Below are 22,616 nucleotides of genomic sequence, written 5' to 3' on the forward strand. Positions count from 1 at the left end.
CCGTCTTTGTTTACTATTTTCCACCAGCTAGTGAAGTAGTATTTGTGCTATGTGACGTGTACGTACATAAGCCGTAGAAAAGTCTATTGGCTTCAGCATTTTGACATATTCAATTATGCACGGAAACAAAAAACTACCTAAAATTGAGTTCCTTTGACTCAATCTCGTGGTATCGTGGGGGAACTTAAAATTAGGTAAACCGTGTTGAAGGTAGTTTCCATTTAACCACGGCAAAAATTACAACTCATTGATAGGTTTTTTATACTCAAATTTAAGTTGAATTTACCTAATTTTGAGTTCACCCCAAACAACTCAAAAGTAACTTCCCCCACGGAAGATCTCGACTGAGTCGAACCTCTCGTTTTGTTTTTGACAACACTAATAAGTGCGAAAGCGACGCACAACTCAAAAGTAAGTTAAAAGAACTTTTCTGCAGGTTGTTTTATTTAACCGTGTGTGTCTCCGTCTAACTGTGATTATAGGAACTATAAAGATAACAGTTTCGTTGTTGGCGCAATCTGCAATCGATCTAATCGGTCGTTGCCCATTTTCCTTATCCGACTACTGTCAAAGAGAAAAAAACAAAGAGCACAAAAGCGGAGAAAAGGTTGAAAACACAAACATCGCATCGCAAAAAAGGACAGGCATTCGTTTTTCTTATCGTCGCAAAAAGTTCTCGGTTCGGAAACGCATTAAATTTCGCCTAAAATTGGTGAAAACTTTATTGAGAACAACTTTAAATAGTGAAGTTTTAGTTGCAGTGCCTGGTTTATTTAAATTTATGTGATTGCAAAGCATTACAAGTGACTCCAAAAAGAGTCCATTTTGGGAAAAAGAACTTTTGTTTCATCAGCTGTTTATCTACAAAAGTGCTACACTATTTCACATCTGCAGTGGAAAATAACTGGTTTAGAGTTCACGATTTTATGGTCCAGGATATTGTGTATTTCTTGAGCAAGGTTTGTATCGGTAAAGTAAACGTAAATTAAGTCGAATCTTAAATTTGCAAAATAACGCGAAGTTCTGCTTACAATAATAACTGATGAGAAGACATAATAATTTCTGATTGTGCTCCAACACAATTGCAGAGCAGACCCAGCTCCACGTTCGCCTAGTTCATGGCCTTCAAAAGCTAGGCATGGCGAAAGGGAAGCAAAACACAAAATTTTACCAGAAAATCGCAATGTTGGCTCAAGCGACAAAGGTGAACAAATTTTGCAATCAGTACGAATTGTTACCGTGTCACCTAAAAGTACTGCGGACGTGATCTGACAGTTCGGAGGGCACGTTTCAAATCTCATAGTGGTATGTTTGAGGCAATGTCCAGGCTTCTATGCAGAAATATACCTAGCGAAAATTTAAACCCAGTAGGAAGACAAATGCCAGCAATTTTGAAGGAAAATATCAAATAATTTGAGTGGCAAAACAGTGATGTTCATGTTCTGTATGTTTTGCACGTGTTATTTTTTTAGTACAAAGTTCCTTTTAGAAAGATTATCGTGAAATAAGATTGACATGCTAGAATGTTCGAATTGGCCACACTTCTTGGTATTCCAGGAACCATGTTCCTTCGCTAAAGAGGACACTTCGATCGGTTATAAAACTCGTCTTGGGGCACGTCAAACTTCATGCTTTTTCAAAGCACGTGCCCTAGAGGTTTTAAGGTAATCAACAATCTTGTTAATCCTTACCAATTTTTTTTCGATTGTTTCTGCCATCATGGTCTTAATGATGTTCAAACGGATTTTCAAATAAGCCTAGCATAGCATATCATACGATTGCACAAATCGTGGGTGGCTGTACAATGATCAACTAATAGTTACTAATGGCGTTTTCGTTTTTTCTTTGTGCTACACCGGTGTAGTGCAATGAAAGAGATAGACTGATTACACCCAAGTTTGAATGAGTGTAGCGCCGACTACACCGGTGTAGTGCACTGTCAAAAACGAATATGCCATAAGATATCCGCCATATTGTGTCGTAAGAAAAAAAAACATTTGGGATTAACGCTTTTTCTTCATAGTGGAACAAGCATCACAGTGTACACCTGGCCACGTCCTTACAATCGTCGAGTAAGGGAAGGAATGTTAGTTCAACATCCACGTGCGAAAGTGCTGGGAACCCATACTACTTTCATAGATGTTTCAGGAATAGGAGTTTATGTTAGTAGGGCAGATTATTTACGAGGAATTTATTCAGCAACATTTCAGTGCAAAATGGATCTAACCTACCTCGTTTAACCAGTATTTACAATAAGAAAATTATTTGCATAAAATATATAAACATTGAAAAAATAATATTAAACAATTTCAGCTGCTCTCAATTAGGGTGCAAGAATTCTTCTCTATCATCAGTGAAATCGTTGCATCAACTAGTCATTTATAGATGGTGCTACGCTGAACGAGCGGGTGTATTTTTGGCGGCTAGATTCACGCGCATGCGTTGCATCCATCAAACGGATTTTTAAATAAGGCTGACAAAATCGGAGTCTGATAAAATCGGGACTTCTCTATTCATATAAGCCATATCGGAAATAAATATGACAAAATGGAGTTGCCGCATTTTCATATTTTTAGATTGTGTGCCGAATTTGCTATTGAGCGTTGTTGACTGGAACCATGGTGTAGTAGATACCGACGGAAGGATACTGAAACAGAATCTCCTATTCCATTCGGTCTGCCATTTTTCTATCGCTTGCCGACGACTTGAAAACGAAATATCGATCCCTGTAAAGGGAGAGTCATCGTGGGATCCATGGCACGCATGTTTAGCTTCACGGTCGGCAACTTCATTCAACGGTATACCTTTGGGAGATGGTACCCACATGAATTCTATCACCGAACCTCTGTTTTTCACAGATATAACTTACTGTTTGATCTCGTACCAAGCCATATGGCTATCTAGATTAACCTTACCCGTCTGTAGACTTATTAGATTGCTTAAGCTGTCCGTCATGATGAGATACTTTCCTACTGGTAGCTGTTGAATAATTATGACGGCTTTCTGAAGAGTTAATAATTCTGCCAAGTAGATTGAGGTAGATGGGGGCAGTTTAATTCTAACAGTGGGCCAACCAAAGTTGTTGATGACAGCATATTCCGCACTCAACGCATCTCTCGATCCGTCTGTAGCCAGAACTCCCTGTATTTGCCTTGTATTTCACTATCCACAACCTCAGCTGCCGTAGTTGATGGTGAAAGTGAACGTTGTTTAATCGACAAATTGATAGGAATCTGTTTATGTTGTACCGTTGGGTCAAATAATGGTAAATTGGATAAAGTTGCATCCGATGTTTAGTACTCGTCATAGGCGAAGATCGCGCGTTCGGAGAATTGGTTCGGCAAACTGTGTATGCCAGAGAGACAGTCCAGAACGCCTATGAACAAAGCGCATAGTCGATTCTCCCTTCTTTTGCTAGACAGCAGCAGACCGGTCATGAGAGATCCTGTATGTGTAGTTTTGGTTGATCCTAAGCAATCTGATAGAAAGTGCTTGTTTCATATACCACTGATTTGATAGTGGTATATGAAACTAGTATACCATTACCATTTGAGTGCCACCGTTGATAGATTGTCTCTACTATATTAGACGCGAAACACTTATTGTTGAATGCTCTTTCATGAGTACTCGTTTAAAAAATAAAATAATTAGGGCAGTTTGCGAATCTGAAGAGAAGAAATCTTATACATAAATAAAACGTACAATATTTGAACATCAGAAAACACGACGCATTCTAGCGATTCAAAGGTGGTAGAATTTAGTACCGTTATATGTGTCATCCATTCGTATCACGAAGTAAAGTTTAATACTACAAAACGAAACTGCGTGTTGTGTATATACGCAAACAGCGTCAAGAAATGGTTGGGTGTGATCTGTTCAAAACCCGAATTCCAAATTCTAAATACCCGAACCCGAAAGTTTAAAATTTCAGAAACCCGGACCCGACCCGAACTCGAGAAATTTAAACTTGAAAACCCGGAACCCGATCCACATTCGAGACGTTTAAATTTATAAAACTCGAACCCGGCCCGAAACCCGTCGGGTTCGGGTCGGGTCCGGGTTTCGGGTCCTAGGGTAAAATACTTATTTCCACCATATTAACACTCTTGTTCCCAACACCGCGTCTAGGCGGTATCAATAAAAATCTAAATAAAACTACTGAAACATGATTGTATGTTGTCACCCGCGCTAGCATTTCTTCACAACGCTCACACTCTTTCATAAACACACAATGGTTGAATATTCGTAGCTTTCTGTCAAAGGCAATTGAAGTTCAAAGTTGAAAAATCGAGGAACACGTGGAAAAAAACTATTTTGTGTTTAGTGGCAATGTTAAATAAATTTTAACTATTTTTGGAAATTTCAAAAACTAAAAAAATATTTTTGCGTATCCTACTACTAGCATTTCACTATAGATGTGAATTGGTTTAGTGGAATTGATTAGAAGTTTAGCTTTTTTGGTAGAATGCTTAGCCCGCCGCGTTGAGTACCTGAGCGAAAAAATATTCAGTTTTTAGTGATTAGGGTAGCCAACCAATTTTGGACCCCTAGAGGAAGTGAAACTACGTGAACGTCAAAAAATATTTGCTTGCCTATGTTTTTTATGCAATACATGCACGACTCTGCTCAAAAATTAGTGATCTTAAAAGAAAACTGTCAATGGATGTTTTATACATTGACATAAACTTAAAAATGACATTTCTTCACAGCATGAACTTTTAACATTTCGGACCCTTCCACACTAAACTGACGTACTGACTTGTTTTCTTTGCAGTATATTTAATGCATGAAAGAAGAACATAAGCAAATCAGTGACTGCCAATCAAAAATGATACATTAATCTTTATATGGAAGGCTGACTGCATGAAGTATTTTTTTTAGTTCTAACATATTGAGAAATAGAAAAACTTTCGGTACAATTAGGTTACTGCAGACTTAACAAAGCAGCATTAAATGTTATGCAATAGAACAGAGTTATTTTTGATGAATATCATAAAATGTCAAAAGGTTTTTTAACAAAAACTTAAATAACTCATACCCCATTGGCCGTAGCTATACACTTTTTTCAGCAAAATCACGCCCCTGTATTCGGCTCAATTATATAAAGTGTTTTCTTTACTTTTAAAATTTTGTAGATACCCAGTTTTGAAGAAAAACTACTGAAAAACAACAAAAATTTCACTTTTTACTAAGTTTTAATGGCTCTGCCGCTCTTATAATTCAAAATTTGTACAAACTAACTAACCAAACTTCTCCATTAGGACATTCAGAAAATAAAAAAATATGCTGAAAAAATCTAAGGAGCACTTCAAGAGGCACGCAATTGAAATTTTACCCAAAATCGGCCCATTTTTCAAAAAATCAAAATTCGTCACCAGTAGGGAGCATTTTAGCAAATTCACTCCGAAGAAGAAGGTGCTCCTAATACCCTAACCTTTCATTTAAGAAGTGAGCCCGATGACTTTATTAACATGATGTTATTTTGGGACACCCTAATAGACAACCCAAGGAATGTAATTGCTGCATCAAACCAAACAAATTTGGAGAAACTTGGCAGTGTAGGAGGCAAATACATTAACAGGGTCCAAAATATGTAGCGGTCCAAATTAGGATGGTTACCCTACTTATCGTATTATCGTAACGAAAGTAGCATTATGTGCAATTTTAGCTGAAAACAGGTATATTTTAAAAACTGTGGATGAATGCTGCTGTTAGAATATGAATGTCCTTATCATTTAATAATATTTAAGGGAGTCTGGGGCTAGTTGGCGGAATCTGTTTTTCTCCTTTTGTTTTAGACATAAGGCGTTGTCTCTAATTCTGCTTTTCAAGTATTGTGTAATTCATTCTCCAATGTGTTTATGTTGCGTTACATTCTGTTTCGTAAACGTTGAAAACGATAGTGAGTTAGAGCATATAGGGCGCTTGCAGAGCGCATATGTATTGGTGAGCCGTTGGGCAGGCAAAAATGACAGCTGCATGTAATGTATACGGAGAGGCGAGATTATTTTTTTTATTCTTATATTTATATTTATAATGAATTCATAATATTTAGAGCAAATATGAAAAAATGCAATGCATTTGCAATCACAAATAAACATTCATTACATAACATAATCTTTTCCAACGTTTGAATCAGAAACGCGGACAAAATAAGCAAAATATTGCCAAAGTTATGCTTCATACCCATGGAAACAACAAATATTCCAAAAGATTTTTGTCCAAAAAAATGTTCCTTTTTTCAGATTTGTGAAATATATTGTACGTCGAGAGTTTGTGCATACAAGAAAACGTCATGATCTTGAAAGGTTTAATACCTTTACAACTTAATCCAAGGTTTTAATAAAGTTGAATTTAGCTTTCTTATCACAGATAATCGGTCAAATTTTTGTACTATTTCAATACGTATTTATAAAATCTAATTTGTTAAAAATTAGATTTTTAATTTTATAGGTGAACAAACATTATATCTGAAGCCTGAGTATCGGTAGATTCCACAGGAGTAAAGCCAACTGTTTCTTACGATTACATGGTTGGGTTTGCGAAATTTGCTACCATGTCGGTCTACTTCAGTGCAATTAGTTTTGTACATTGCCGTATAATTCAACATAGCTGTTCTGGGCAATTATCACCCTGCGAAAAGCGAAACCATTCTACACACGTTCTAAACACGGGTTTATATGCAAAAATGTTAAAATAATCCTTTTCTTTTATAATCGCAGATTATTATTATGATACTGGGTGGCTTTATTATTAAAAAGAATATTATTTTGCTCGAGCTTTTATCTTGCTGCATAGAATGTCAACATACAATGGGTGCACAACAGACACTTTGACTGTGTTTGTAGCAAGAGCCCTATTAGAGTAAAGTGCCTGGTTGAAGGCTAGGTGAAGTTTTTAAATTTCAGAATTTTTGTTATTTAGGGCGATGTCAAAGCTATTCCACGAATGACTAGATTTTTCGATATCGCGCTATAAGAACTTTTCGCGGCCGTATATGTAATATACGTCACCAAAAAAATTGTTTTTTTTTGACGTAGGACTACGTCTTTGTTTTCGATATAGGGGTGCACGTTGCAAATTCTACAAAATGGTATGTAACGAAAAGTGGTCCAATTTTAAACGCATATAATTCAGCCATCCCACGATAAATTTTTAAATTTTTTGCGCATGTTGCCCCGAAAGACTTCTAAGAATAGATTCCAATAGATAAACGCAAAGATTTTTGATATCATGGCATTAAACATTTAAATAATGAACAGCCTAGTCAAAATATCGCGCATTTACACACAGAAGAGAGCGCTTCCCTAGTCCAGCACGACAGATTTGTGTACCTAGCGCGCTACGCTTCTATGAATGACCAGCTCAGTTGCCGGTTGAACGGCAGACGAAGTAGATCACTGCGCTGTGTGTTTTTACAGCCAGTGTAGCTGAGTTAGAAGTCCGTTACACTGCCTGTGGAGGTACGCTACCCAGTGAATGTGAACACTATGCTATCTTTTGTGTTGTGCTCGTTTCCAGCGCACTTTTATGTATAATTATTCGTACACAAAATAGTTTGTACATGCGAGCTCCATTTGTAAACACGGTTAACATAGTGTCGTGGTATTAGTTGTCTCTTTCGCTATATCCATCATCATCAGCGTTGATTCATTTTGCTTTGTGCGCTTGGGTTTAACGTTTGAGGCGAATGTGTAGGTAGGTAAATATAATTTGTTACTAAATTGCACAACGAAAGTTTATTATTTACGTTCGATTAATTCATTGATTCATTTCCCCTTCACGTGATTCATTTCCACTCAGCCTATAGTATTTTAATTCTACTAGTAGGTACATACTACAAAGCCTATTTATGAATGACTACACTGCCACTTGAAAACCGTTGCAAAAACGCATCTTGTCCATATATAAAATTGTTTTCGATGCTTGCATATTTATAGTTTCGATATATGATTAGGACTACTACATTCGTTATATTTGTATGCGTACTTTTGGAAAGTCACAATAATGGCAAAATATAACTAGAATGCTTGGTCTATACATGAAATGTGATTATATTGTTTAAAATTTGATTTTTCTTCACTGGTCCGGGTTTTTTACCACACACAATCGAAAAGTTTTTACAAGCTAATCTTATGCTGTAAATATTTAGTTCCAGATATTAGTTTGGTCACAGTTTTCTGTCTTCTTTCATCAGATCTTCTTAAATAAGTTTTATCGGGTTCGATCACCTACTAAAAATGAAATGACCTGATAACCAAGAAGGTTTGGTTCAATATGTAATATTGTTATATGTTGATTGGTTGTTATTAAACCATACGTAAGAAATATATTTGATTTATTATTACTATAAATATACTAAGAAAATAAATATTTTATATTAAGTAGTATAGTCCTACGTCTACAGCTCGTGCAACCCCATAGGGCTGCCCCTTGTAGTTTTGTTTGTTTATTTCAGAATTTCACCAGAAGAATTTAGAAAATTCACTTTTGAATACAAAGTGTCCACTGAATTTAAAGTGCCGGAGCATAATAACAAGTACAGATTGAATTGCAGTTTTATCGAAAAGACATTTTATGCGATCCACACTTTATCATCAAAAATGGCCAGGTGGCATCATTGTGCGTGTAGTCGTAAGTTGGCGAGATTTCCGCGTCGCATATTCAAAATTCTGAGATGCAACCAACAGTCTGCTCATTGATACAACGTATTCTCTTCTGCTCGATCTTCTTAAGTTAAAAAGATAAAACATGATAAGTGAAACTATCGCCAGCAGGTCCTGGTCTCTCCTACTATAAATTAGAAATCAAGAATTAAACAACCAAAGCACTAGAGAAATACTCCTTACAGTTTAGGTAATTTGCGTTCTGACGGAGTCTACAATGCAAACAACTATCTGTATTTGCTTATGTTGAAGTAACCAGAAGAAAAAAAGTTTTTGTTTTTTATTCGTTCTGGTGCCCAACACCGTCCCTAGGCGGCCTACTTTTTAAGGCCCTAATGAATAATCCATTAATTACAAGAATTATCAACATTATTTTCTTTTTTCTCACCATGAAGCCCACATACAAAAGTTTTTTTCAAACCAAAAAAGTGGGTGCTAGAGGGTTAAGCAGAGTACCTCACTATTTCATTAATTACTCGGTCTATAATCGATAGGATGCGTATAAATTAGCATCAACAGCTTTGCTTCGTTGTTAAGAACAAATTTAATAACACAAATTTCATGACAGTGGTAAAATATTCGTGGTTGAGCGCAACGAGAATTCGAATCGAGTGCTATTGTTGCCATACTATTTGACTTTATGCATTGAACAAAGATGACAGACGTTGCTCTTACCAACAGCTTCAAGATGGCGAAAATAGGTTCATCACCCTATTTCAAGCGTTACACGAAGCATATTCTGTACTTACGACTTTTATTTTCGGTCCTGCAAATACATCGATTTTTTTTTTCTTTTACAGTTTAATGAATGTTTTGTATGAATCAAACAGGGGCAAAGTTGACCTCTTTTCCGCCACGCACACTAACAAGGTTTCTATTCTTACAAGCGCAACCAAAGTCTCTTAAACATTAATAATAATTTTTGACAAAGATTGATGCAATCATCAATTGAGCGACTGAAAATTAAATTCATAGGTTGAGAACATACTTCATTAAACCCGCCTTTAAGTATATTAGTATGTAAACTTCAAGCGTAAATATTGAACTGGAATTCTTTGATGTAAGAGTCCTTTTACATAAACATTCAGTATAAAAAACGGAAAAAAATATCTTCGGTGGTTTTCTTTAACTGACGATATGTATACGAATTTTCCTGCAAACATGATTTATTATTAATCGATTTTTATGCTTGAGGTTCATCCTTGCCGACATTTTTGGGTGAGAACTTATAAAGCGATTTTTATGGTAAAGGATGCCGGTCCGACTTTACTGCGGAAGTGTTTGTCCGATTTTTACAGGCTAGTGTAAGTGTTTTTTAGAACCGTTTGTCCTATTGCACCATCCAACAAAGAGATGTATTGAATTTCAAATGGAATGTAAACTACTAAATTAATCAAATAAAAGTATTATAAGAAGGTGTTAATTTCTCTATAGTTGTGTAAGCTGCCCATCTTTACATAATATGATATGAATAATCAATGCATTACACCTTTAATTGTTTGAAGAGTTACGAGTGGTGAATACGACACCTATGCGAAAAGTGTTTTGTTTATGTGCGAAATGTGTTTTATTTGTATACCTCCCGTAAAATGGCGCTGTTGCAAGTGCAGTAACATATTCTTCAGAAGAATTAACTACCTATAATCATTTCATCTTCATTTTTTTCAGTACGTTCAGGTAAGGTGTTTGCGGTAAACGATTATAAAAACTCTCTTCCGAGGAGACGAACTGAAATAAACAGCAATCTCTCGCAGTGTTACCGATATCCGCAGTCGGAACAAAGAAAGCAAAGGTTATACCTTGACGGTACCACGAGCTTCGTTTTTCCGTTGTGGAAAGGGGACATCAGGATGAGCCTCTCGTCGCGGGCCGACATTGATGCGGGTGGATTTTTTGTCAACTTCAATCAGGACTGCACGTAAGTAATTTAATAAAATACCCTCATATTTCCATCTTTTATATTGACTGTCACTAAAAACTCCCCGCCTCCATATCTAGGATATCAGAGTAATGGAGCAACGTGGTAGTTTACCCAATTAATAATTCATTTCCTATTGCAGTTCCCTGGCGGTCGGCTCTAAAAGTGGCTACAGCCTATTCTCGCTAAATTCCGTCGATGCCAATTTAGATCAGATATACAACAGTTATGGTGAGGATATTTGTTTAGTGGAGCGCCTCTTCAGCAGTTCTCTTGTAGCTGTAGTGTCATTGAATGCACCAAGAAAACTTAAAGTAACTATTGATCAATGCTGAAATATGTTACCAAATATTAATTAACTATCTTTCCAAAAGGTATGTCACTTCAAGAAAGGCACCGAAATATGCAACTACTCGTACTCGAATACGATTCTGGCAGTCAAGCTAAACCGATCTCGACTGGTAGTTTGCCTGGAGGAAAGTCTTTACATTCACAATATTCGGGACATGAAAGTGGTTCACACGATCCGAGACACACCACCCAACACTACTGGGCTGTGCGCGTTGGCTTCCGACTCGGATCACTGCTATCTGGCATATCCAGGTAGTGCCACTGTAGGTGAGGTGCAGATTTTCGACGCAGTCAATTTACATGCCAAGACAATGATTCCCGCACACGATTCGCCACTGGCAGCGATTGCTTTCAGTCAAATGGGAACAGAAGTGGCCACCGCTAGCGAAAAAGGCACAGTGATTCGAGTGTTTTCTGTGAGTGATGGTTCCAAACTGTTCGAATTTCGACGTGGAGTTAAACGCTGTGTCTCGATTGCCTCGCTAGCGTTCAGTACCTGCTCGAAGTATCTGTGCTGCAGCTCAAATACCGAAACGGTACATATTTTCAAACTGGAACGCAATTCACCGGAAAGCAACGACGATCAGAGCGGCAAGGACCACTGGATGGGTTACATAAGCAAGGCGGTGTCCAGTTATCTTCCGCTGGCGTTGCCCTCGCAAGTTACCGATGTGTTCACCCAGGGTCGGGCATTTGCATCCGCCGTGCTTCCAGTTGCCGGGCTCAGACATTCCTGTGTGATCAACACGATTCAGAAGGCCCTGAGGTAAGTAGATTTTAGATTACGTTTTTTTAATATTTTATTTTCTGTTTGATTAAATTGTTTTGTTTGCATAACATTTCTAATTTAGTATCATGGGAGTTTACCACAGGTGGTGAATTTTGATCTCTATTGCTTACATGATTCAGTTAATTATCAAGATATAATAGGCTTTCGCAGTTAAATTATTTAACTAACTTATATACTATACAGAGAGTTAATCGCTGCAGTTGGTGACTTTCCGCAAATTGCTTATAATACTGTTCGTCATAATTTCTAATGTTTCTATGTTTGTGAGTCTGTGCAACTCGTGCAACTGAATCCTTTGAAGCATTTTCTTCTTAGTAGCACAAAAATTGCCCAAATTGGCACCGCATTGCTGGTCTAAATATTTGTTTATTGTTAAAAAAAATTCTTTAGGGGCAGAACCTAGGATTCCTGTTTATAAGAGGTTATAAACATTTTATATATTTGTTGCATTTTGTTTGGATTCCTTCAATGTGATCCTTAAAAGTAAGTTTTTTATCGTGTATCAAACTCAAGTATTAAACTTGATATGGCCACGTTAAATTCAAACCATTGATAATTTAATTTAATAATTTAATAATTTGGTTATGATTTGGTTTGAGGGAAGCTTTTGGCTTATGCGGAAACACAATCAATTGTATTTTTGCCGCATTAGCGGAAATTTTCCATATGTATGGGTTTTCATGTATGGGTAGACATAATAGCCATTCCCCTTTTGAAAGATTTTATATACATTTAAAGCTAAACACAAAAATTTTGGGACGAAAACCCAGCAAATGAAAGTGCTGAACACTCTGCAATTTAATTTCAACCATTTGACAGATTTTTTTTGCTGAAAATTCTGCAATTTAGTTGTCAAATTGACAGCGCAATCACCGACTTTTCAGTAATCTAGCCCAGATTACTGAAAATTCGGTCACTGTGCTGTCATTTTGACAACGTAACTGCTGAACTTTCAGCAAAAAGAACCTGAAAATTAATTGCTGAGTTTTCAGAACATTCAATTGCTGAGTTTTCATCCCAAAATTTTGGTGTGTATGTCCTCATCCTGAATGTACAATAATATACATAATTCGAACGAATATTTACAGAAATTTCATGCCCATATAAAATATCTCGAAAACTCCAATTGGAGTACTACAGTAAATATATTCTGGATCTGTCCTTCGAACCCTGATGCATTTTGAACGCGATAGATAATCGCTTGGCAAGATCACCAAGTGTCTCCTGGCCTTCGCCTGAACCTCATTATCCTGAATTCGTCATCCGTGCTGTATCCAGCTGGTATCTCTTCTTCAAGATAATCTTCTCGAATGCCGGGCTTTAACTTCGCTTTACACCTCGGCTGCTGTTCTGTATGACGCCAGCTCCTCAACTGTGCGCGTTGAGCCGTTGTTAGGCTCCCACAATCTGTAAAATGTTAAGAAATATGTTTAAGAAAGCTCTCTTAAAACATTTGTTAGTTATATGAAAATTAAGTTTTTCGTGTAAGGGGATCGTTCAATCAGTTCGTTTAACAAATCATTTGATTGTCTATTTTTATTACCCGAATCCACAATGTTGGTTTGTTTATAGCATAATGCTTTTTCGCTGGGGAATCGTTCGTAACTCGTCATAATACTATCCATAAAAGAGCCATTTATCTGATTCTCCCAACTAGTCCCAACCAAATGCGGTTCTAATAAAAAATTTCCCAAAGTATGCTTATGGGTCTTCATTTGCCTTTCAGTTTGTTCATATATGTATGGATTACAGAGACACTTTGGAACTCCAAATCTCTGCTTTTCAAGAAAGGCAAATTATTGAAAAAGAATTCAATGGAGGACCAATGGTAAAGCTAATGTCGCATAATAATATACCGATTTCTTCACTACTTTCACACGCCCTTATTCATCCATTCTACCCTCGTCCACTTTGAGATTGATCCACAATCCATAGACGAATTTCGCGCCAAATCGTATTCAGAGTTGGCAGCACCCTCTCAGATTTTAATGAAACTTTCTGTACATGAAGACTTCGTCACAAAAAGCCACTTTGCATACTTTGTTTTTCCAAAAATGATCTAGACTGTCTTTTGGAAAGGGCCAAACTTTTTTTACCATTTTTTTCAAATAGCTATAGTCTAAAAATGACAAATCCTACAAAAAAACTTGTAGAAGTGGTTTTCACAAAATTAGTCAAATTTTCGAATAAAAATATTGAAAATTGACTCTTACACTGAAAAAAATCGATTTAAAAAATTTAAAGTCGATTTACAAAAAAACCCATTTTTGATTTGGATGAAATTTTGTTCCAAGATAGATAATTATGTTCCCTACCTACCGTCAAAAATTCAAGTTGGGCACATTCAAGGAAAAAAGCTATTCAAAAAAAAACTTTTCTCTGTCCAAACTGACTTTTTTTTCAGTGTATTTCTATAGAGAACTAAACCAATAAAAATCAGAATCATCTCAGAATCCAATAAAACTCAGTTTGTGAGAAGATATTGTCTAATTTAGTAACTAAGCATATTTTTATTAAGGGATTAATACATTGTCATTTTTCATAAAATCGAACTCCTTGAGAATGTTTTCCCAAATTTTTATAGAGACCCGAGAAATAGATCGAAAGTTACAGCGCTTCCAAGCGCGCTTCATCTACCAAGAGCGGTAGTGATTTGAAATTTTAAACTCGATTATCTCGAAATGTCATCTTACTAAAAATGGTTTTTGTTTCCAGGTTTTAGTCACCGTTATGAATATTACCGTTTTTCAGTTGATATTTTTCACCGAAGAATATCAACTGAAAAACGGTAACAAAAATGGTTTTTCCGTGATCACGATTGCCGAAAAACTACTCAATCAATTTTATTAAATTTTTTTTCAATCGATCGTAATTAATTTTTCTCGTGCTTTAACGATTCCTTTTTTATTCATAAATTTTTGCTTCGTGGATAAGAATTTTTTAATACAATTTTTAGAGCTTAGATGTATTGGTCTTCAATCGTGATCACCGCAAACCTCTTAAATAAAAAAAGGGTTTCGGAGAAAAAGCCATAACTCCGCCAATTATCAATTTATTTTTATAAACTTTATAAACTCGTCACTGTCTGTTTGAGTCGTTGATATTTTACCCATTAGGGCGTCTAAATGCTTTTCCGCACTCATATCAAGTTTTTTAGTTTTAACTGTTTCATGAATGTTTCGGCACCGCAAACGCCACAAATAAATTTCGAAAATTTTGGCTCCCATTTATTTTTTTAGTAATTGTCATTCAACCTAACAGTCTTTTTTGTCTTTGATTGTAATCCTGAAATCTCATAAAATTTACTTTTCCAGGAAATGCATTAGTGTTACGGCAATGCGCCTTATTATAAACACTATGCAAGTGGTGCATTTGCGACCCTGGAAAAAATTGTTGTTCACTTTTTAAAGTTTGTGCATCAATTTTAGTAAGGTTCCAAATTGAGAAAGTTTTATCAATAGACTCGTAAGATTAAGATTCTCTTCCATAAGGAGTCTATGTTTGAGAGTTGCGTCCCTCAAACCAGCTAGAATTCTATCCTGTATGGCTATATTCTTAAAAACCCCGAACCCACAGAGATCCGCTTGCTGTTTCACTGCCAAAACGAAACCTACTGCCTGCGGATTGGTCGTGTTGTTCAACCCTCTGGCTGAAACTGTACCGTTGTGCTAAGTCTGGCTTAATTTTATCTAGTCTTTGTTTTAATTTGTTTATTATTTCAGTGTATCCTACCATGGTTAATGTTCCATTTGAGAAAATCATTTTCAACTAAGCGTAAACATATGGCCCACATAAATTGATAAGATGGGACTTCCGTTGTGCTTCAGAAACACTATTTGCCAAAATATTATACTCTAATCTATCTGCTCAGTCAGAAAAGGATGTGCCTTTTCTGTACGGCTGTACGCTTGAGGCCATGTGACCATTATATGTATCATTATTGAAAAGAAATCTCTAAAACAAATAAAACACTAAAGTAAGGCGGTAAACAAATCTATCAGCTGCAACTGGTTGTGGCCTTTGTTAGTTGGTCTATCAAACTTTTTATAATCCTACACGGAATCAAAAACCAAAAAAAAAAGTCGATGGAATTGCAGGTTCGCACACTTAAATAAAAGGCTTACATTGACTCAACCTTTGTTGACCGAGGCCTTTGCCCGATTTTCGACAGTTGTCGCTTTTTAATTATATACTTTTACTCTTTTTTCTTTTTTTTCCTTATTCCTCCTCGTAGTTCGGTCCTTCAAACTAAAAATATACGGAAAAACACCCTTATTTTATTTAATACAAAGTACAAAAGACAACTAAAAAAAAACAAATGGATTTTTTACAAAAGGATTTCCTTTGCCGTCGCTTATTTCACAATAGTCGAAAAAACAACCCAATGCTAAATACCAAGCCACGAATACGAAATACGAATACCACTCTGGTGTTTATAGAAATTGTTTGAGTGCATAAAAATATTCTGAAGCTTGAAATAGTCTCCTAAATTTTATACAACCTTCAAAGCGTCATCCTTAAAGATCGTTGAGATTCTCTGAAGTTTGACGAAAAACTATGAATGGTCAGAATTTCGTATGAAGTTCTAAGGGTCTACTTGTAAGTTAGTAAGTTCCCGAAATTTATAAGACTTTCAAGATACTTGTAGTACGTCCTTGAAATTTGTAGCATTTATTTCATGCTTGATAGATACATTTATGGATCACTTAAACTTTGGAATACTTTACTGGAGTTTGCAGAACTACTCTGAGTTGGACAGAACCCTTGACATAACCTCTCTAAGGCATGCAGAAGTAAGGGGTCAATAACTAAGGTTTTTTGTAAAAGTAGTATATGAACGGCCGCTAACATGTAACCCGTAAAACTTGTATTAAATGTGTCATATTTTGTTGAAGCTTACAAAATCAAACGAAAAGGCGGTAGGTGTGCGTACTATCGAGGCAAAATGTACGTACTATCGAGAGTTATTTATTTATTCGTCAATCGATCGTAGACTACATTACACAAACATTTATTACTTACCTATATACTATACTGCCCATAAAAGCATAAGAGTCCCATGTTGAAAAACAGCGAACCGAGAAAAACGCTGCTCAACATTGTCCCATCCATTGAGCCAAATGGATGGGACAACCATGTTTTGGTATTTTTGTTATATTTTCTAAACAAACCTGGTAATCTTATGTGTGCAGTGTGATTCAGTGGTGATATAGAATACAATCCAACGGATAACTTATTTTCGACAAAAATCCACATGAGACTCTTATGCTTTTATGGGCTGTATACTGTACACCGTTCTTATACACTATGATTACTCAAAGAGTTGAAAAACTGTTTCAAACTTGTTCGGGGCATGGTAAAGTCAATACTTTCGCGATGCTCGTTATACACAGCCATCATCTGGTTAAGTGGATCGAATTTAGCGTAATGTGTACGGTGATGACCTATGGCGAACAAATTCCTATTGCGTAATTGACGAGTAGGAGCATATAAAATTAATTTTGACGATATGTAAGATGAGTCAGTACGCTGCATGATGATATCGTTTAGGAACGAGATCATAGCATAGTCCCGACGTTCTTTCAATGTTTGAATATCTATCAACATACAACGTGCTTCATAAGATGGAAGAGGGAATGCAGTCTATCTTAGCTTGCGTAGTGCATATAATACAAACTGTTTTTTGAATTGACTCAATTCTCATTTCGTGTTTTTTTACGTATGGTGACCAAACAATACTACACACGGTGTTCCTAAAACCGCTATTAACAAAAAATGACCAGAAATTTGCTATACGGCATTCGAAAGATACAGTATCCAAACATCTTCTCAGTGAATTTCAAAATGATCCATCGAGAGATTCGAGAGATATGGCGATTTGAAGTTTTATGATACGTTTCATAAGGCTACCCACGAGTTTGGTCCTATCTCTATAAACAAAAAAATATTTGTCTACCTATTAAGTACATGGCATAGATATAATAATCAAGTATATCCCCTGCAAGTTTGAAAATATTTCATTGACGGAATCGAAAGTTATAACGTTTTGGATGTGGTATGCGGCCATAGGTGGGTTTTCTACCAGACTTCAAGCGTGATATCCATTGACTATTTAGATCGTTTATACGTGTCACGGTTTTTAAAGGAAAACCTTACCATTTAATTACCTGAATATAATGTACAAAAGGTGTTATTTATATGGTACACTGAAATATGAAAATAGGATTTTCTGCCAAATGTTAAATATAATGTGTAAATTAGAAAAAAGTAGATAAAAGATGGAATGTTTACTTCAAAAGGCCATATCTCAATGGTTTGTTGACCGATTCTAATTATTTTTTCATTATTGAACAGGTAGACGTTTCATCAATAATTTTCATTAGGAAAATTATAGAATAGAGTTGCCTACATAAATAAATAGACATTCATTTTTTGCTAAATTTATATCGCTGCTCCATCGGGGGCAAAATGCCCTCTTTGATTTTGCTGGTTTGTTAATCGAAAACAGGAAAATCGTTCTGAAAACCTAACGCTATTTAATGGCACACTTTTGTGAAATCTCGTCAGAAAACAAAACTACTTGCTTGTTTGCCGAGCATTATGCCCCGTTGTTGTAGTGCATTATACCCCCGCTCAGGTGCGTTTTTGCCAATTATTTATTATTTTCACGTTTTTGAATATTTTGCAAAGCGTTATGATTGCGATTACAGAGGAAAATGTTGGCTAAACGATATCATTAATTAAATTCTCCAAATTGATGTTATATAGCCGAGTTATGATCATATTTCCTTAGGGGATGAGTTTTACCCCATCTTCCCCTATATTGATCCCATAGGTCTATTGTATTCGATAAATAAAAACATGGCGAGATTACAACAAAATGTACAGACTTGTTTTAAAATCAAATACCTTGTCTAGTTTACCATTTCTAGGTAGACTAATGGCGTTTTCGTTTTTACCAGGTGCTACACCGTTAAAGTTCCAAAAAGACATAGACTGATTACACTCAAGTTTGAATGAATGCAACCCCGTGTAGAATACACCGGTGTAGTGCACCATCAAAAACGAAAATGCCATAAGCCTGGAGATTTTTTTAAATACCGGGGGTACTACGAGCTTAAATGTTATGCACATGAAATAGAAAAGACGAGCAAATGATAATTTTTTTTACGAAATAATTTATTTTTCTATTTTCAGAATGTTGGTAGCATCCCAAGACGGCTATCTGTACGTATATCAACTACCCCTAGAGGGTGGTGAATGTCAACTTATCAAGAAGCACGATCTCAGAAGCGTTGAACCGATGAGTACCGTTCGTCCAGGTTGATCAAACTTCGTTATTTTTGTAATATGCACTATAACTTGATGGTAATTTTTATTATTAGAATCCTTACCGATTGGGGTACCAACGACCTCACCCGCAGGTGGCACCAGCTACGCTGCTGCAGTCAAGGGTGGATCGGTTCCGACGGTTACACCAACCAGTGGTGCTTCTAATATCACATCTGGTTCGAACGAGGACGAACATCACCAGCAATGAAATGGGGTTCTATTGTTTTTTCAGAGATACAGGTATACAGCGAAAGGGTGGACGGTGAGCGAGTGAAGTATAAACCAATTGATGATCACGTGTGACGATGAAGAATATATTCTGAGAGCGAGATGATTTGTCGGATTCAGGATGATTGAACGTCTCTATTTTATTCAAACAGTAACCACGTTAAATGCGGTTTTTTGTTTTTACAATATTCAAATATACTGCAGCTCAAGTACTGAACATCGCAGTGCGTTGCCGTTATTTTTGAGAGAAGTTTTTTTTTTTAATTTTGAATGCTTAGATTGTCAGATATAATAAATATTATATTATTTTTATCGCATATATTGTTTTCATTTTGTTCGTCTCACATTTTCTAAGAAAACCTTTGGTTCAACAAACTCAGATAAATTATTCATTAAATTGGTTGATGTGATTTAGCACGAAAGTTCTGAATGAAAACGTGAAATAATTCCAGACAGTTATTCATTTATTGTGATACAAACGCAGTAGAAAATCCATGCTAATAGTTTTAATTGGAAGTATGCTGCCGTTTTACGCAGAATTTCCTCGTTTATGTAGGAAAAAATAAGGAACATGGGACATTTATGCACAAAGCGGCAGTATGGGAAACATTCAAAACTATATCTTTTAAATGGTTATGTTGCAAAAAGAACATTTAAATAAAAGATCATTCACTGCTGGTTGTCACTATTAGAAAAGTTAATCAGATTAAGGTTTTGTTAATAGTCATCATAGGGAATTCCAAAACAAGGAGTAAGCACATGTTTGCTCTTGGTGTCATGATTTTATGAATTCAGATTTTGCGGGATCTACGCAAAAAAATCTAGGTAAAGATGCGCATTAGAAATCTAGCATTAAAATATTTCAAAACTGTAGCTGCCACATGAGTGGTTCAAAATGAGTAATTGTAACTAACATAAATATATAAGTATTTCAGTATAAACTAAAAAGGTTGGTTTTTGTTTTGACGACCGCTTCATACTTGTTGTGCCAAATTTGAGTCCCTATTGTTGATCTTTAAAGTCTCTTTAAAATGCTCAAATCTTCAAATTACATGCACTAACTTTAATATTGTTAATATTGTAATATACATTTCTAGACCAACATAAGAAAAGGGCGAAAGTCCAAATGAGAGTTTCTCTGTGTTTACTTTCTCTTTCAATTATTATGGCGTCAACATAAAACTTTCCAACATTGTTTCAATAAATATTAAAAGGCTCTGATGTCGTCTAGCATATTATGCTAAGAGTTAAGGAGCAAACGTAGAAGAGGCCGAGTTATTGACGGAAGAGAAAGTAAACAAAGAGATACTCTCATTTGGACTTCCGCCCTTTTCTCATGTTAGTCTAGAGCTAACTGTCATCACTACAAAATGCTAACGGGGATGTAATGGTTCTACAGAATATCTACGGATTTTCTGAAGCGATTATTCCATTTCAAACACCCATGCATGGGTGTTCATTCGAGTCATGTGCACACAAGGGTTACCTGTTTTCTCTGGATGGACTGGATCCGTACATTATCAATATAATTCCAGTTATACACCCTTATTCTTCTTTTCGACGTATGCGAGATTCGTTCGAAAGTGGTTTGTATTCCCGTTTACGACAGCAAAATCAAATGGGCTTACTATTCGTTCGAATCGCTTTCGTAAAACAAGAATAAGGGTGATAATCTTTAATAATTTTTAAAACTATTGCGATTAAGCTTTTGTCAAAATTAATTTTTTCAGACTTCAACGTATTGAACCTTATTCAGGTAGATTATTTTTCAAACAAATATGACTCAATACAATCGGTTTTTCGTTTGAATTTGCTATCGTTTTTGAGAATGCAAATGGCAATCATTCGAAATAGCAACCCGTTGGAATGCAGAATGAGGTTGAGGTTACCAAAACTATGAACATGTGCATGATGACTGTACAATTCGTAGTTGCTACTTCGTGATTGACCAGAACAAGCGAAATTGCACAGAGAATCAAAGAATGGGACCTGGGAGTAGCTGTCCATTTTCAATGTGCACGTTTCGAGAGTGCTATACTTTGAAATGCCAATAACAGCACCGGCGCCGGCCACGTCCTTACAGTCATCGGGAAAGGAAAGGAATGTTAGTGTAACAAACGTTGTTATGGAGACCATGTATACCTCCGCAAAAGGTGACAATAACTGGCGAGTAAAAACCCAGACAGTCGTAAGGGGACTGCCTCCTCACGTTACCTCTCAATCGACCGTGTCTTCTTCCTAGGTTTCTGCAGTTCTGGGGTCTAACAGGCAGAGCTTCGGTAGGAAAAAAAGATCTGGAGTTTTGGTAGGCTCAACTCTGTCAGAAAGTATTTCATTAAAATTCAATCACCGAGCACTTTTTCGGATTTACACACACGCAGTTCATGCTACACCCCCTTCAACGCAGGTTTCATGCTGTTATAAGAAAAATCGGCTATCCTGAATTGGGCAACCGGCGAAGAGTTTTCAGCACTAAATACAAGTCATTGAAATGAAGCAGAAACATCAACAGTCCCAATAAAGGGCGAACACAAAATTATTGCGACACCGAAAATGTCATGCCAAACATTATAGTTTAAAATCAAAGCAAAATTTTAGGGTAGTTTTATACATATATTTACTTCAAAAATCAAAAGAAAAGTTAATCGATGGAGCCTTGAGTGTTAAATTGAACGCATTTTCGCTTGATGCCCTCCATCAAAGTCTTTACAGTGTCATCCGGTACCAGTTTCTCAGTTTTTTTCCATTTTCTCAACATGCCCTTCTCGTCTTTGACTGTCTTCTTGCTCTTCCGAAGTTCCCGCTTCATCATTGCCCAGTATTGCTCCACCGGGGGCAGCTCCGGACAGTTTGGCGGATTCATGTCCTTTGGAACAAAATGGACAGAATTGGCCTCATACCACTCCAGGACACTTTTAGAATAGTGGCATGATGCCAAATCTGGCCAAAATAGCGGAGCTTCGTCGTGCTGCTGCAAGAACGGCAAAAGGCGCTTCTCGAGGCACTCAGATTTGTAGATCTTGCCATTTACTGTGCTCTTTGTCACGAAAGGCTCACTCCTCAGTCCGCAAGAGCAGATGGCCTGCCAAATGAGATATTTGGAGGCGAACTTCGACATTTTCTTCTACTTAAATTTGTCGTCCACATAGAACTTGTTCTTGCCGGTGAAAAACTCCAACCCCGGAATTTGCTTAAAATCGGCTTTTATATACGTTTCATCGTCCATCACACAGCAGCCATATTTTGTCAGCATCTTCTCGTAGAGCTTCCGTGCCCGAGTTTTAGCCGTCGATTGTTGCCGCTCATCGCGGTTTGGGAAGTTCTGTACCTT

At 36.5% G+C, this 22,616-nt stretch overlaps 1 protein-coding gene across 1 annotated transcript; it reads left to right on the top strand.

The window, feature by feature from the left end:
* The first annotated feature begins 592 nt into the window (after nt 1-592).
* LOC131690008 (WD repeat domain phosphoinositide-interacting protein 2) lies at nt 593-19,465 on the top strand. Its single transcript, XM_058975447.1, has 6 exons — nt 593-959; nt 10,335-10,584; nt 10,727-10,898; nt 10,959-11,701; nt 18,923-19,047; nt 19,111-19,465. The coding sequence occupies exons 2-6, from the start codon at nt 10,517-10,519 to the stop codon at nt 19,263-19,265; spliced, it is 1,263 nt and encodes a 420-aa protein (XP_058831430.1). The 5' UTR covers nt 593-959; nt 10,335-10,516; the 3' UTR covers nt 19,266-19,465.
* The last annotated feature ends 3,151 nt before the right edge of the window (nt 19,466-22,616 follow it).

This window comes from Topomyia yanbarensis, chromosome 3 (genome assembly GCF_030247195.1).
Source record: "Topomyia yanbarensis strain Yona2022 chromosome 3, ASM3024719v1, whole genome shotgun sequence".
NCBI lineage: Eukaryota > Metazoa > Arthropoda > Insecta > Diptera > Culicidae > Topomyia > Topomyia yanbarensis.

Coding starts and splice junctions, on each gene's coding strand:
- LOC131690008 (XM_058975447.1), top strand. CDS start 10,517: ATGAGCCTCTCGTCGCGGGCCGACATTGATGCGGGTGGATTTTTTGTC. Junction 10,899..10,958: donor ATGCACCAAGAAAACTTAAA/GTAACTATTGAT, acceptor TCTTTCCAAAAG/GTATGTCACTTCAAGAAAGG. Junction 11,702..18,922: donor ACGATTCAGAAGGCCCTGAG/GTAAGTAGATTT, acceptor TTCTATTTTCAG/AATGTTGGTAGCATCCCAAG.